Source organism: Styela clava, chromosome 4 (assembly GCF_964204865.1).
Source record: "Styela clava chromosome 4, kaStyClav1.hap1.2, whole genome shotgun sequence".
In the NCBI taxonomy this organism is placed as follows: Eukaryota; Metazoa; Chordata; class Ascidiacea; order Stolidobranchia; family Styelidae; genus Styela; species Styela clava.
The window spans coordinates 16,133,544-16,150,227 of NC_135253.1; the positions used below are offsets into that span (position 1 = coordinate 16,133,544).

General features: G+C 35.0%; 3 protein-coding genes across 3 annotated transcripts; 1 reads left to right on the forward strand and 2 right to left on the reverse strand.

Moving 5' to 3' along the window:
* Nucleotides 1-823: 823 nt before the first annotated feature.
* On the reverse strand, nucleotides 824-3,027 carry LOC120327066 (chymotrypsinogen A-like). Its single transcript, XM_039393453.2, has 6 exons — nucleotides 2,876-3,027; nucleotides 2,683-2,744; nucleotides 2,511-2,611; nucleotides 1,911-2,073; nucleotides 1,226-1,489; nucleotides 824-1,073 (listed from the first exon to the last, which is right to left on the reverse strand). Exons 1-6 carry the CDS (start codon nucleotides 2,922-2,924, stop codon nucleotides 918-920), a joined length of 795 nt encoding a protein of 264 aa, XP_039249387.2. The 5' UTR covers nucleotides 2,925-3,027; the 3' UTR covers nucleotides 824-917.
* Nucleotides 3,028-4,641: 1,614 nt separating this feature from the next.
* Nucleotides 4,642-6,772, reverse strand: LOC120327009 (chymotrypsinogen A-like). The gene is made up of 6 exons (XM_039393385.2): nucleotides 6,704-6,772; nucleotides 6,511-6,572; nucleotides 6,339-6,439; nucleotides 5,735-5,897; nucleotides 5,046-5,309; nucleotides 4,642-4,893 (listed from the first exon to the last, which is right to left on the reverse strand). Exons 1-6 carry the CDS (start codon nucleotides 6,750-6,752, stop codon nucleotides 4,738-4,740), a joined length of 795 nt encoding a protein of 264 aa, XP_039249319.2. The 5' UTR covers nucleotides 6,753-6,772; the 3' UTR covers nucleotides 4,642-4,737.
* Nucleotides 6,773-10,805: 4,033 nt separating this feature from the next.
* On the forward strand, nucleotides 10,806-14,279 carry LOC120326819 (putative oxidoreductase TM_0325). The gene is made up of 8 exons (XM_039393166.2): nucleotides 10,806-10,937; nucleotides 11,078-11,211; nucleotides 11,555-11,689; nucleotides 12,202-12,298; nucleotides 12,407-12,517; nucleotides 12,863-12,899; nucleotides 13,279-13,321; nucleotides 13,900-14,279. Exons 1-8 carry the CDS (start codon nucleotides 10,901-10,903, stop codon nucleotides 14,074-14,076), a joined length of 771 nt encoding a protein of 256 aa, XP_039249100.1. The 5' UTR covers nucleotides 10,806-10,900; the 3' UTR covers nucleotides 14,077-14,279.
* The last annotated feature ends 2,405 nt before the right edge of the window (nucleotides 14,280-16,684 follow it).

Here is a 16,684-nt window from a genome sequence, read left to right on the forward strand (position 1 = left end):
ATTTCATGAACAGTATTACAAAAGCAATAGTGGAAAACAATTATTCCCGTGTCGAAACTGAATTTAATCGCAATCTCAACAAACTCCTTGAGTTATTTTTTAGATAAAACATCAAAATTTGGTTTTAGTTTGGTTGTGGCAGCATCAGGCGAGCCAGATTTAAGTACCAAACGGGTCGGATTTGGCCCATGGGTCATAGTTTGCCCATGTCTGGTCTAGAGTCATTCAATAAATAAAGTTCAAGTTGAGTGGTGTATTTGAGGGTAATTATAATATTCCATTGTTTTGTGTCTTGCAGCTAAATTTCAACTGTTATTCTGGATACACACAACATCGCGCACCATATTCACATTATTATACTTTCACCTTACTCGCCGTTCACCACTGTCTTTTTTGGCATGCTGAAATTTTACGGAACCGTGACTTGTATATAATCTATCCTCTGTCATTATAATATTTTTATATTTATTTGGGTTTGTTTATGTGTGCGTACTACTGTGCCAAAGTGTATTGACAATATCGCCCCACAAGCGGAAATGGGAAACCCATAATTCTACAATGGTAACCTAAAATTTAATAAAGTTTTGACGAATAAGAGTGGGGTTGGACGTACTTACAAACGTGAGGCTACGCAACTCATGAAAACTTGTGTTGACGATGACTATCTACAACTTACCCGATGACCCGATCTATTCAAACAAACAATAATTCACTCTGATGTCGTCCGCCATCGAGTACGACTTGAACTAACTGGATTATTAATTCTCACATACCGTCTTACCGAAATTTATCATTTCTCTAATATTCAGCATCATTTTCCCAATCTTCAATTTATTTGAGCAATTAGTACATTTTACGATTTGTCAAATTAAATTTACGATATTGTTGGCAAATCGCACTGGTAGAAGAATACTTGTTTAGACGGTATTGTCAAGAATCCATTGACGTTCTTTTGCAAGTTTTGCCCAGCCACTTGGATACTGGGTAGTACATGTACTGGGGGCCCAAGACGTAGCACCGATCAAGGTTATTACACCGTTGATCGTTTGCACAAGAGGTCCACCAGAATCTCCCTGTAAGAAAGTATTAATAAACTATAATAGCAGGCAGACATATTAAAAGTATGGTTACATAAAGGTAAAGTATTTAAGTGTTCGTCAATTGATAATCTTGTTACAGAACTAAAGTATATAAGTAAGGGAATGTAACTTGTTCAGATTCTTACCATACACACTCCACCCGCTGTCGCTGATCCACCACAAATCATGTTGTCATGTTGATAAGTATTTCCCCATACGGCGTTGCAATCAGCATAACCATAAACGGGAATATTCGCCACTTGAAGATCATCTGGTAACTCATTTTTAGGGTGATTTTGGCTTCGGTAGTTGATGTAGCCCCATCCTGTTGTGGTACCTACGCCGCCATTGAAAGTGCTGTAATCTGTATTCGAATTGTGATCAGCTGGAGGGAGAGCAACAAATCCAATCTATTATAGAAAATATCAAAACCAAAATTTATATTATTTGAAATTTCACAATTTATCACGGTTTTCACATCAACAAGTTGAAAATCAATGAGGGCTACCTTTCACAGAAGAAACAATTAAGTCACATTTCGTCTCTTGGGAGCATAAGAGATTTTAGTGAATTATTATTAATCATTAGCCACTGTATACTACTCACGCAAGAATGTCTCGAAAAACGCAGTTCGGTAGTCGCCCTAATTTGACTCAGACATTGATCTGAATGAGTGCAGCTGAAGATTCATTCCATTAATCCAAATTTTTGTTTCATTTTACTATTCGGACACAGGGGGTGGAAGATATTTAAAAATGGCTACATATGCTAAAACAATAAAAGCAAAAATTATCGACGACTAGCCATTGAAAATGTTAAGTATAAACCTACACTCGAGCTCTCAACGGCTTCTTCGGCAAGTTTCACAATACCGTAGTCGTTGGATATTTCAGCACTGTTATATTGAGGAAACACAAGGAATGACTCTATTGCGAACCGTGTTCCCCCTGAAAATTTTTTCGTAGATCCAGCATATACCGTCACAACACTGGGACTAAAATAAAGATGAAATTGTATACTTTTGAGCAATAGACAAAATTCTAACGGTTCGGTCTCCGGATGTTGGCTTTATTTGAATTAACTCTAAAATGTTATAATATAGAGTCTCCCAACAGCCTAAGGGAGTGCACAGAACCCAACCATTCGTTTGAATTACATACAGGCCTACTCATATTTGAGAGAATACAATTATCTGTGTATCTGACTAAATATACTATATAAATGCTATATATAACGTTGTCTAATAAAAATGCGTCCTCTTTTGTGTCAGATTCATGATTGAACAATTGATAAAACTCATCTCCTACGCAGACGCTGATGGATCATGGCAGAGAAGGAGTTTCAAACACTCATATGGCATTTTTGTAAATAACAAATAAGAAGTTATTTTTCATCATACGTTATAAAAATGTAAAGATACAGTATTCTTACTCATTGTAGCAATGAGCTGCCGTCATAACGTATCGTGAGGAAATCAAGGATCCTCCACAAAAGTGCCAGTACCCACTTCCGTATGGTTCTTGCAGTGAGACCTATGAATAAAAAGTTAAAGTAGGTAGTGGCATAAATTAAATTAATGCCGTGAAAAAGTACATTTTATTACCTGCCAGACATAAGTATTGATGGCTGCATTCTCGCCTCCAATGATTCTCTGATTTGGATATCCTATGTTGGAAGTAAATGTAATATTAATTGACATGGTACAGTATGAATTTTTCGTTTTTGTAAAAAACAATAACAATTTAAAATATAAATCATGATTGGTGACTGATGATTGCTGCAAAACAAAAACTTACCGAGAGCAAGAGTGGCAAAAGCCAACAACAAAGTAGCGTAATTCAGCATCTTGGTATGATGACGCAAAGTGATCCCTAACAAAGGTAGTACGACCAAAACTTCTCGCTTTATTTATATAGAATCGTGGGAGTTTTGGTGACGTACATTTACCTAAAAATAGTTGCAAACGCTGGCTGAGTACACAACGCGTTGACGTAGTTGATTTGCAAAACATAAAAAGTTTTAAATAACGTTACAAAACAACATTTCTGTATCGAATAGGCTTTGCAGTGCTGTCCAAATCTATCAGATGATTTCCGTCTTGTGAAGTACAGTATATATGACTCATAAACAGAATCCATAAATTCCTTCTACGAATAAAAAAATGTTTAATTCTGTTTTCGCTCAAACTTCTGTTTGTGTATAATTATACTAAAGACGCTTTGTACAAAAGTTTTCTCTCTAGAACCCCTCATAATTTGCTTCATATATCAAGAAACCGTAAACCTACTTTTGGGCCGACCTGTAAATACAAATGATACAATATGGAGATTTAATTTGACAAAGAAAAATAAGGGTACAAAGCAAAACAACAAAAGCTTCATTTTTGTTCATTCCGTTCTTCATTTTACAGGCATACTCCGGACCACAAATCGCCGTTTGTTTCTATGATAAATAATTCCCGCCAAATGTTAAAAAGGATTGCGCCGGATGTCATATGAAGATTTGGGTGAAATATCGGGCCAAGTAGGAGTAGCCACATAGTAACACGTTCATGTGCCTTCTTCCATTTTTAGGTTTTCTAAAATTTTGAATTGATTGAAAGTTTCGTTAGTTTGAAAAAAATATTTTTTCTAGTCTTATAACAAGAGCAACAATTAAAATTTAGGAAAACGATAAATCCATTTCGTGTCCAAAAATTGAAGGATTGTGCTATCATATTATATTGTGTATGGCCTTTAATAATATTGTTGTGCACGACTGTATTTACTTTTTATTACGTATAATCAACATCTGGGTCATTCCCATGTATACCATGAAGGTAATTTGTTTGGTTTGAGCTAAATTTATGCCGTAACGATCGAGTTTGGACACATTGCTCTCAAACACACGCATGTCTCACTGTTTAAATAACCACAAATAGATTAAAGGTGAAAATTATCGAAAGCGGGTTCAGCACTTGACTGACTAATGTTCACTGTTGGCAAAAACCCAATTATATATATATATTTTTGCCAATCATCTCATACAGATTCAGGTAGATTTATGTAACTAGTTAGTACTCGGTTTGGGAACTGGCCTGGGGGTAAGAGAATACTTCAAACAAAGTGTGTCACCATTACTGCTATGTTTTTCTCATTTGTTCTCTTTTTATTTTATTTTTTTAAAAAAGAGGGAAACTCTTCACGATTGTGCGTGTCATCGTTCCCAATTCGTTTGTGTCTGAGACAGTGCACTTATGCCTTCGGGTGGAGTTATATTCTCAGGTTGAAGCTGGCGAGCGAAATACTGAAAACTTGTGTTGACGATGACTATCTACAACTTAGCACTAAAGATCAAGAACCCTATCTCAAATCTGGCTGCTTTATACTACATGCATGAAAGTATCTATGAAAGTTTAAAGTTTCCAATACATTAAGTGACCAGATCTATTCAAACAAACAATAATTCACTCTGATACAATGTCGTCCGCCATCGATTACGACTTGAACTAACTAGATTATTAATTCTCACATACCGTCTTACCGAAATTTATCATTTCTCTAATATTCAGCATCATTTTCCCAATCTTCAATTTATTTGAGCAATTAGTACATTTTACGATTTGTCAAATTAAATTTACGATATTGTTGGCAAATCGCACTGGTAGAAGAATACTTGTTTAGACGGTATTGTCAAGAATCCATTGACGTTCTTTTGCAAGTTTTGCCCAGCCACTTGGATATTGGGTAGTACATGTACTGGGGGCCCAAGACGTAGCGCCGATCAAGGTTATTACACCGTTGATCGTTTGCACAAGAGGTCCACCAGAATCTCCCTGTAAGAAAGTATTAATAAACTATAATAGCAGGCAGACATATTAAAAGTATGGTTACATAAAGGTAAAGTATTTAAGTGTTCGTCAATTGATAATCTTGTTACAGAACTAAAGTATATAAGTAAGGGAATGTAACTTGTTCAGATTCTTACCATACACACTCCACCCGCTGTCGCTGATCCACCACAAATCATGTTGTCATGTTGATAAGTATTTCCCCATACGGCGTTGCAATCAGCATAACCATAAACGGGAATATTCGCCACTTGAAGATCCTCTGGTAACTCATTTTTAGGGTGATTCTGGCTTTGGTAGTTGATGTATCCCCATCCCGTTGTGGTACCTACGCCGCCATTGAAAGTGCTGTAATCTGTATTCGAATTGTGATCAGCTGGAGGGAGAGCAACAAATCCAATCTATTATAAAAAATATCAAAACCAAAATTTATATTATTGGAAATCTCACAATTTATCACGGTTTTCACATCAACAAGGTCGAAAGTTGAAAATCAATGAGGGCTACCTTTCACAGAAGAAACAAGTCACATTTCGTCTCTTGGGAGCATAAGAGATTTTAGTGAACATTATTAATCATTAGTCACTGTATACTACTCACTCAAGAATGTCTCGAAAAACGCAGTTCGGTAGTCGCCCTAATTTGACTCAGACATTGATCTGAATGAGTGCAGCTGAAGATTCATTCCATTAATCCAAATTTTTGTTTCATTTTACTATTCGGACACAGGGGGTGGAAGATATTTTAAAAACGGCTACATATGCTAAAACAATAAAAGCAAAAATTATCGATGACTAGCCATTGAAAATGTTAAGTATAAACCTACACTCGAGCTCTCAACAGCTTCTTCGGCAAGTTTCACAATACCGTAGTCGTTGGATATTTCCGCACTGTTATATTGGGGAAACGCAAGGAATGACTCTATTGCGAACCGTGTTCCACCTGAAAATTTTTTCGTAGATCCGGCATATACCGTCACAACACTGGGACTAAAATAAAGATGAAATTTAATACTTTTGAGCAATACACAAAATTCTAACGGTTCGATCTCCGAATGTTGGCTTTATTTAAATTAACTCTAAAATGTTATAATATAGAGTCTCCCAACAGCCTAAGGGAGTGCACAGAACCAACCATTCGTTTGAATTACATACAGGCCTACTCATATTTGAGAGAATACTCCATAATTATCTGTGTATCTGACTAAATATACTATATAAATGCTATATATAACGTTGTCTAATAAAAATGCGTCCTCTTTTGTGTCAGAGACATGATTGAACAATTGATAAAACTCATCTCCTACGCAGACGCTGATGGATCATGGCAGAGAAGGAGTTTCAAACACTCATATGGCATTTTTGTAAATAACAAATAAGAAGTTATTTTTCATCATACGTTATAAAAATGTAAAGATACAGTATTCTTACTCCTTGTAGCAATGAGCTGCCGTCATAACGTATCGTGAGGAAATCAAGGATCCTCCACAAAAGTGCCAGTACCCACTTCCGTATGGTTCTTGCAGTGAGACCTATGAATAAAAAGTAAAAGTAGGTAGTGGCATAAATTAAATTAATGCCGTGAAAAAGTACATTTTATTACCTGCCAGACATAAGTATTCACGGCTGCATTCTCGCCTCCAATGATTCTCTGATTTGGATATCCTATGTTGGAAGTAAATGTAAAATTAATTGACATGGTACAGTATGAATTTTTCGTTTTTGTAAAAAACAATAACAATTTGAAATATAAATCATGATTGGTGACTGATGATTGCTGCAAAACAAAAACTTACCGAGAGCAAGAGTGGCAAAAGCCAACAACAAAGTAGCGTAATTCAGCATCTTGGTATGATGACGCAAAATGATCCTTAACAAAGGTAGTAAGACCAAAACTTCTCGCTTCATTTATATAGAATCGTAGGAGTCATGGTGACGTACATTTACCTAAAAATAGTTGCAAACGCTGGCTGAGTACACAACACGTTGACGTAGTTGATTTGCTAAACATAAAAAGTTTTAAATAACGTTACAAAACAACATTTCTGTATCGAATAGGCTTTGCAGTACCGTCCAAATCTATCAGATGATTTCCGTCTTGTGAAGTACAGTATGACTAATAAACAGAATCCATAAATTCTTTCTACGGATAAAAAAAATGTTTAATTCTGTTTTCGCTTAAACTTCTGTTTGTGTATAATTATACTAAAGACGCTTTGTACAAAAGTTTTCTCACTGGAACCCCTCATAATTTGCTTCATGAATCAAGAAACAGTAAACCTACTTTTGGGCCGACCTGTAAATACAAATGATACAATATGGAGATTTAATTTGACAAAAAAAAATGATGGTACAAAGCAATACAACAAAAGCTTCATTTTTGTTTATTCCGTTCTTCATTTTACAGGCATACTCCGGACCACAAATCGCCTTTTGTTTCTATAATAAATAATTCCCGCCAAATGTTAAAAAGAATTGCGCCGAATGTCATATGAAGATTTGGGTGAAATATCGGGCCACGTAGGAGTAGCCACATAGTAACACGTTCAGATGCCTTCTTCCATTTTTAGGTACTTAAAATTTTGAATTGATTGTTCCGTTAGTTGGAAAATTTTTTTTTTTTTCTATTTTAATAACAAGCGCAACAATTAAAATTTAGGAAAACTATATATCCATTTCGTGTCCAAAAATTGAAGGATTGTGCTATTATATTGTGTATGGCCTTCAATAATATTGTTGTGCACGAGTGTATTTACTTTTTATTACGCATAATCCACATCTGGGTCATTCCCAAGTATACCATGACGGTAATTTGTTTGGTTTGAGCTAAATTTATGCCGTAACGATCGAGTTTGGACACATAGCTCTTCAAACACACGCATGTCTCACTGTTCAAATAACCACAAATAGATTAAAAGTGAAAATTATCGAAAGCGGGTTCAGCACTTGACTGACTAATGTTCACTGTTGGCAAAAACCCAATTATATATATATATTTTTGCCAATCATCTCATACGGATTCAGGTAGATTTATGTAACTAGTAATCGGTTTGGGAACCGGCATGGGGGAAAGAGAATACTTTAACATCGACATTGATGCTATGTTTTTCTCAATTGTTCTCTTTTTCTTTTATTTTTTTTTTCATTTTTTTAAAAAGAGGGAAACTTTTCACGATTGTGCGTGTCATCCTTCCCAATTGGTTTGTGTCTGAGACAGTGCACTAATGCCCTCGGTGGCGTTATATTCCCAGCTTGAAGCTGGCGAGCGAAATACTGCAGCATTGGTTTGCAGATTGTTGGGCTTGTAATTCTGTCGAGTTTTCGTTCATGGGTTTTGTGGTTTAGATTCATTCAATAAATAAGGTTCAAGCTGAGTTTAAGATTAATTATAATATTTCGTTGTTTTGTTGCTTGCAACTCAATTCAAATTCGGTTGGATACACACGACGCCGCGCACCATATTCACAGTATTATACTATCACCTTACTCGCCGTTCACCCTACCCAGCAATGTCTTTTTTGCTATACTGAAATTGTACTGGACCGTGACTTGTATATAATATTTCATATTGGTTTGAATGTGTTTATGTGTGCGTTACTACTGTGACAAGAGTTAGCTGCTGAAGTGAATTGAATTTAATGATGCCAATGGGAAGGTACACAATTTACAAGACACAGCAGGACTTTGCTTTGAACAGTTGACAATGACAGAACGTATACATATAGTTATAAAAATAGGATTTGCCTTTTTTGACTCTTTTCTTAGAATAATACACCTCCTGTTAGAACTGGGCAATATAAAACACCACGAAGGCCACGCCCCTTTTATATCCTGACGTCAGAGTTTATCGCGTGACAAGGCAGGTTCACCTGGATCTTCTCATGTCCAGAAATAACTCAGAGTGCTTGATCTCAACTACTGACATTATCAATTTTCGTCTAAGTCATTATAAAAAAAATATTTGAACAACAAGTCCAAAGACGCGCTTGTTTTGTACGTATCATTTGGAATGGGACGGTTATATAATTCAAATATCCATTCGAATGGGTCTCTCCGTATAGAGGTATCAGAAAACCGTTTCCTCAATTGTTTGGCTACGATATTTAACATTGATAGTTCAATACTGGGCTAAAATTGCGCAATATATTCAGTAACTCGGAAGAAAAATTAACTTCTAATATATATATATAAATATTCGAAAATATGTCCATATTTTACTAATATATACTGTACATTCGTGGAAAAATCCAAATTATTTTATTTATTCCGGCCAACCAATGAAGAAGAATATCGGTCAGAGACCGAAGACTTATCGATCGAAAGTTAGCGGATCCCAAAACAGCGCTCTTACTCCATAGTGACACCTTGTGTCCCATCACTAATTAATTAATAACTCGCTAATTATACGACATAATTCATCCAAAATCAATAGGCTTCTGGTCCGACATATGCCGAATGCACATGCATCTGGAGCAGATTCAATCTCGCTGCCGTGAGATATCGCGTGCATCTAACAGACAAATACCTATCAATATACTTACCGATTAAAATCGATAAGTAATGACACGTACATTAATTTGAGACAACTGAATTATTAATTTTGATTTGATTACAAAAATTTGAATTTTCCAACATCCTGCAGCGAACGTGGATTATATATAACTTTGGATTAATGTTATTTAACCCTTTGTAATAATAGCATGTTGATTTCAATGAAAATAGGTCATTCTAGCAATTTCCCTGGTGATGATTTATCGTATAGCAAGGCCTCACTCTTTATGCAGTGCTTTCTTTGTATCGACCGATCTGTGGCGTGTTTCCGGCCTCCATGCGGGAGTTGAGAATATAGTGTTTTTCATGTTTTTTTTTAATCTTAAAATGACTTGGATTTCAACCGTATAACTAGTATTATGGTTTCAAGTGTATACTTCGATAAATCTGTTTGGATTCAATTTCATTGTGCAACTTTGCAATATACGAACATTAGCATTAAGATACATTGTGTGTATCGACCTCTGAAGAGTTTTGATTGGGGTTTACTCCGCTAACGTACGTATAATAATGGTACAGGGGTAATGACACGCAGAAAAGGACATCCATTCCCGTATAATCCAAACTCGAAGCTTTTTTGAATCCGTATTATATCAAGGCCAACAATACAATTCCGCTCAAACCGCGGAATACTTAACATCGTCAATATAATATTTAAAATAGATTTTAGCTATGCCATTCGATTTATTTTAAGAATAAAGTGCCCGTTAATAAATGCTGCCTGAAATCGTAATATTGTGAGCATAATTATCTTTCTATCCCAGAAATACGACTACAAATACTCCTTGACTAAGCGGGGTGTAGTTATTCAGTCTACAATGGTTTATTTGAGTTAAAGCAATGCTCAAATTTATGGACACAGTGGAATTATGCCGATTCAGCTACCTCACACGTGTATATGGATAATGACGTTGCCCCATCTGAAATAACTTACGTTTCTTGTATAATTTATTGCTCTCATAATATACGAGATAATAACTATATTTGTTCAATCACCGTAACAATGTTATACCCGACCCGCATGACAATAGTGCTTTGTGCAATCTATTTTCGATGGTTTCCAAACTTGTTGAATGGCATCCCATGCTTGGCACACGTTGCAGACATTTGCTCCAAACCATCCAGACATGTCATAAACATGTAGAAAAAATTGAACCTCCACGAATATATGGGTAGCTTTGGTAATCCTTACAATTAAGATGATGTAAATTACAGTAATTTTGTCTTGGGTTTGAATGCATACTCCATTCTTCAAAGAAAGTGCTGCGTGGCATGATTCCGTATTGCATCGCTAATGTTTGTTTGGAATAAACGTAGACAACGAGATATCAGCGTCAAGATTCTTATGTCAATATTGGCCAACTTCTTGCGAAACTAACCTCGTGTCTTTTCTTACATTGCAGTACGATTATTTTGCAGGGTAACAGCAAACTACTACTACAATGGACAGCTTGAAAGATAAAGTGGTGGTGATTACTGGTTAGTTTTTTTTATTATTTCCTTGTTTCGTTTGTTTGTAAATAGATAAATATATGTTTATACCCCACAAAATAATAAAAGTTCAGTAAATTCTAAAATCTGGCATCACAAACTTGAATTTGTCTAACCAATGATTTTAGGAGCTGCGGGTGGTATTGGTTCAGAAGCTGCAAAATTATTTTCCAAGAGTGGTTCAAAGTTGTTTTTAACTGACTTGGACCAGGGCCGTCTAAACTCTTTGATTGAGGAATGTAAAAAAAGTGGTGCGAAAGAGGTCAGTATCTTAGTTGTTTGAGTAACGTATATATATATTTAGGATATTGCATTAGATTTTCCCGAATACAAATCATTTCGTTTTTCAATTACAGCCAAGATTCTTAAGCTAAAGTCCCGCGATGTCAGGTTAGGCTCGTTACGTCAAACAATTCCATATATTTGATATCGAATACATTGTATAATACTGTACTATATACGTGACTTTTTAAAAAAAAGAACATAAAATACGCCTTTTTCTCAAAAGTTGACTAAAATATATGACCCAGTGAATGTTATCGTAAATCGTTTCCTGCGATGTACCAGGAATGTTTTATTTAACCATTGTTAAATAATACCTACAGGTTCATGGAGTGAGAGCGGATAGTGGTGTAATGTCAGATTTGGAAAACATTTCTAAGAAAACCATCGAATGTTACGGAAAAGTGGATGTGCTGGTGAATAACGTTGGATTCGCCAAAAAAGTTCCATATGAAGAGGTAATGTATACAATATTCATATATTTTCTTTATCTTCAGCATTTGTCTTCAGTATGCCCGTCAGAATTGTATAAAGTCACAAATTTGATTAGCTCATACTTCACAAATCAACCATCTTCCTTTAACACTCAGAAACAACAACAAAGTGAAGCATATTATGCGCAAAAATCGGTACTCCCGTAGTATGTGTACCAGGATAGGGTTAAGCCATAATTTTATCCTGATTTTCTTTATTTTAGTTCTATTACGAGTTGGGGACTGTTTGTGTTAGCCAAGTGAATATACCTCTTGTCCATAGGTTTCATTCCCTTCACACAACTTGATGTAAAGTAGGCGAACAAAATTAGTTACCTCCATATTGTTACACATATTTCTGGAGCGCTATTCATAATAATCTTTTAGCTAGATGTGCTCTGTCTTTACCACGTTCTATGTATGACAAAAATATATTTAATTATGTAGATGTTTTTTTTTTCAATGCTTTATATTCATAATATTATATTCATTTTCAGCACACGGAAGCTGACTACAATAGCACATTGGATGTAAATCTGAAAGCAGCGTTCTTTCTGACAAAGTGGATGATTCCAGAACTGATAAAGACACGAGGTAAGATTTATAGCTTGAATTCAAACGCAATGCTGCCAAATAAAATTTACCTCATTTTCAGAAAGGCTTGACTACTGTACAATTTATCCCACTTGTTTATTTTAATAGGAACAATCGTGAATCTCAGCAGCGCAGCTGCTACCAATCCTGAACCAAGATTCATGGCATACAGTGTTGCAAAAGCCGGAATAGATCATTTTACGAGATCATTGGCTAGAGGTTGGTATAAAACATTGTCAAAACTTAGCAGTACGAAGTAGCCCATTTATTCATACATATCAATCATTTACCTTAAGCTTAACGTCGATGTCGGAAACATAAAATACTTGTTTGGCCACCGGCGGTAATAAAACCCAATCTGTTATTGATGGGATGTGAAACAGCAAAATGTTTATGACAAGCTAAGCTATACTAAAATCCTCTGTATTAATTTAACTAATTCCATGGACAATTATTATACTGCTTTCATAATCCATGGAATTTTTTTTTTAATTGAAATCATATAAAAAGCAATATTTATTTACTGATCCATTTTATATAAATATATATATATATTTATTTTAGAATATGCCCCACAAGGAATTCGAGTGAATGCTATTGGGTAAGATTGATCAAAATTTTGTAATATATTTATATATATTATGAAAATAGCGATTGATTTTTTTTTCTAGTTTTTCATATAATTGCTATACGCATATACTCAATGAAGTATTCGTTTCAGCACAATATAAAAAATATAATATGAAAAAATAAATAGAAAGTTTATTACAAAAACACTGAAACAGTTAATTAGTTTTCTGAAAATAGTCAACCACCACTTAACGTGCATCCCCAGTAGAAACAATCAAGGAAAAAAATTTGTTTATTACTGATCAAAAAGTTTAGTATTTGATGTTCATAGAAAATATCTCAAAAACATGAAACAAATTTTTTAAGAGATTGCTTTGAAAAAAATTTATCATTTTCCATATCCGTTTTAGGCCAGGACCTGTGAGAACAGCATTTCATCCTGATCATGCTGCGGTAGGTAGTTGCTTAAAATCAGCAAAGTTTTTTCGGGGCTCCCGAAGTATGCGAACCAAGATGGCGGACATCGGAATGTAATATGTGTACTAGGTTAGGGTTAGGCTCTAATTTTAGGTATAAATACTACGGGAGGCTCTTGGTTAGTCTTCGAATTGATAATAGGACTAAAATAAGGGAAATTGGAAAAAAATTATCGCCTAACCCTAACCTGTTACCATTGTTACGTTTCGATGTCCGCCATCTTGGTTCGCATACTTCGGGAGCATCGTTTTTCAATCAATCAATATGTGAATGTCATTCAGGTTATATTCGATCGAAATTAACGTGGATGCATATCTCTAAAAGAAAATCATATTTATCTTAAATGAATATTTTTTTAGCTTTAGTAGTAGAATCTTTTGATCGATGTTCTTTTGAAAATTCGGTTTATACTCATATGAAATCTTTTATCGGAGTATGTATAAAGAATAATAAATAAATACTAGAAATATTTTTATGGTAACGCTTCATTAACACGAAAAAGGAGATTCGGGAGAGTTGAAAGCAAACTCACTCATTTTTTTATTACATTTTAGTTGGAAAAGATATCAGCTGAGCAACCACTATGTGGAATTCTGGAACCGGCGATGATTGCTCGCTGGATTTTATTTCTTTCATCTCAAGAGGCTGGACCAATAACGGGTCAAGTGATTGTAGTGGACGGTGGGAGAACGGTTACTAGAATACCAGTTGGATACGGTCCAGTAAAATAACATTACAGTCTATATATACGACTTGTACTGCATTAAAATTGTATAATAAACTTCCTAGGGAATACGTCGAAAGATAACTATAGATTATACCTATCTGATATTCGGTCGAACTTAATGGCGCAGTAAATGCAATGAAATATTTAATGCATATTTTTTGGCTCTATGTTATTGGTGTGGTACTACTAAAAGACAATAAATATAATAATTACAAGAAATGTTGTGAGTTTTTCAGCGACACCGTTCAATACCGCAGCCATACATGGATGGACGGTATTTCTATGACTAATCAAGTCAGGCCGATTTTTTGGATCGGAATAGAGTTGTGTGCAAAAAATGGATAAAAACCGGCTGATAAATCGTTCTTTAAAATAACGAAGGTACCTCACAATTTGCGGATTAACGATGCCTACTCGAAAAGATCTTTTCTGTCCGTTGTGATTGTTAGTTCAATACAAAAAAGCGATGTTGAATATATGGACACGAAAGCCAAAACGAAGTATTGTGAGTATGTAATCTGCCACAGTAGACTATCGCGCAGGATGTGCAATTTTCAATTTTAATTACGTCATCGCACACAAAAACTGAATCCCATAGAGCCCACAGAAATTTTTAAAAATATTAGACTTCCAACGAAAAATACAATCCTTAACCCCTGAAAATTTCAAAGCAATTGGACAGGTAGGTAATAAGAAAAGCGATTTTTTCACAAGAAGAAGAAAATAATAATGACAACAAGAACAACAGCAACATAATAACGAAACGTTATATATATATATTTCGCTTCCAATAATAGGATTGCGATAACGTTAGTTAACACTATCGGTTGATGATGGAAAATGCGTGGACTTGCTTGACGCTTGTTTATAACAACATCATGTTTACATAGAGCGAAAGTTATTTTTTTCTGAATATTGCAAAGGAAAAATGGTGTAAAAACAAGTTTTTGAAGTGATATGCGCATTTAACACTAGTACTGGTTATACGAAATGCAAAGGAGTTCGACATTTGTATTAAACTGAAATCCATTTTATTCATATTTTTGATGTTTATAATTTTGTATCGCATGATTTTTATCTGCGAATCAACTTTAATTTAACGTTTTTTATTCCAAACTCAGTACATGACCCTGTTTTATTTTTGGGAAAATAATAAATACTTCCAAGTTAATAATTTCGGTCACGTGCCACGTAAACCCAACAAAATAACGTTCGACCGAATGAATATTTTTAATTAATAAATGTGATTTATCTAAAAACAAAATTAAAATTAACCGGCTGGTATTCTATCATGACACTGCCACGCGTTCTGCGCTTGCGCGGATCATGGCAGGTTTCTGTTTTCGAACAGTGCGGTAGTTTAGTACTTTATTTTTTTATATATCTACACAATAATGTTGATTTTATTGTTGAAAATTTCGGAACAAATTTGAAAAAAAATAAGAAACTTCAAAAACGTCAATGAAAAATGAGCATCACGCTTGTCCTATGCTATTGTTTGTTCTGGTCCTGTTATGAAGCCTACGGAATTTTGTTCATCTGACAGAATAGATAGTTATGAAAGCGCTAGACGTTTGTGCTTCTGCAAAACTAGATGGAAAAAAAATAATTTTCTTCCTGATGTTCTGCCAACTTCTACCCGAATTGAATTTAAAATTAAATATATATTGAAATATGTATAATTAGTTAGCAATTAGATATAGTTCATTAAGCATTATGATCAAAGAATATGTTCGCCATCTTTAAACAAGTTTTGCACCAGATTTTAACAGTGGAAACCTTGTGATAATTTTACCAATTGCTGTGAAGCTGCTGTAATTTTTGAAATATGGAACACAATAAACAATAGATAAACCTCTATAAAGGAAAAAGAAGAGTAAATAACATTTAAAAGAGGTAACAAAAAAGCGATACCCAGATATCTGGACACGGAGTCCAAAACGAAGTAGTACGGTATGCAATCTGTTACAGTAGACCACTGCGGTATCGCAGTATTAGCGACTTCGCCCGGCCGCAACCGCGTTCCGCATTCTAAAAAATCTTTAATCACTAAAAATTTAAAAGTAATTTGTCCTGTAGATACTGAGGAAGGCGATTTTTTTCATAAAAATAAAAACACCAAGAACAAGAAAAAAATATCGTCCCAAATTCGCGTGTCTGTGATGCAATACCCTGTACGAAGATGTTTACAAAATCTTTCAACACTATATACGACCCGATAAGTGGCGTATCTAGGGTGTGGCAGCCATGACTCGTGCGCGGGAAAGAGGCAAAAAAATTTCAATTGTTAAATGTTTCAATAAAATAATTCCAAATTAGAAACTTTTTTACCCAAATCATAACGTACAAGTATCTCAATTCAACAACATTCGTTAAAAATTGTCAGTCAACGATCCAGGACGCATTTTTAAACCTTGCCATGGGCGCCATTTTGCGTGGATACGCCACTTGGGGCGTAGCCAGGGGGTTGAAAGTCGAGACCCCCTCCCCTTTTGAAATGTTAAAAAAGAGCATTTGAATCATATAGTAATTTACGTAGTTTGAAATGCATTTTAGACCCCTGGACTCATTAACCCCTATGTTTTACGGCCCCCAGCAGGACTCGCTAGCTG

Coding starts and splice junctions, on each gene's coding strand:
- LOC120326819 (XM_039393166.2), top strand. CDS start 10,901: ATGGACAGCTTGAAAGATAAAGTGGTGGTGATTACTG. Junction 11,212..11,554: donor AAAAAAGTGGTGCGAAAGAG/GTCAGTATCTTA, acceptor TAATACCTACAG/GTTCATGGAGTGAGAGCGGA. Junction 12,299..12,406: donor AGAACTGATAAAGACACGAG/GTAAGATTTATA, acceptor TTATTTTAATAG/GAACAATCGTGAATCTCAGC.
- LOC120327009 (XM_039393385.2), bottom strand. CDS start 6,752: ATGCTGAATTACGCTACTTTGTTGTTGGCTTTTGCCACTCTTGCTCTC. Junction 6,573..6,703: donor TTTTGCCACTCTTGCTCTCG/GTAAGTTTTTGT, acceptor CTTCCAACATAG/GATATCCAAATCAGAGAATC. Junction 4,894..5,045: donor CAGCGGGTGGAGTGTGTATG/GTAAGAATCTGA, acceptor ACTTTCTTACAG/GGAGATTCTGGTGGACCTCT.
- LOC120327066 (XM_039393453.2), bottom strand. CDS start 2,924: ATGCTGAATTACGCTACTTTGTTGTTGGCTTTTGCCACTCTTGCTCTC. Junction 2,745..2,875: donor TTTTGCCACTCTTGCTCTCG/GTAAGTTTTTGT, acceptor CTTCCAACATAG/GATATCCAAATCAGAGAATC. Junction 2,612..2,682: donor TCAATACTTATGTCTGGCAG/GTAATAAAATGT, acceptor TTTTATTCATAG/GTCTCACTGCAAGAACCATA.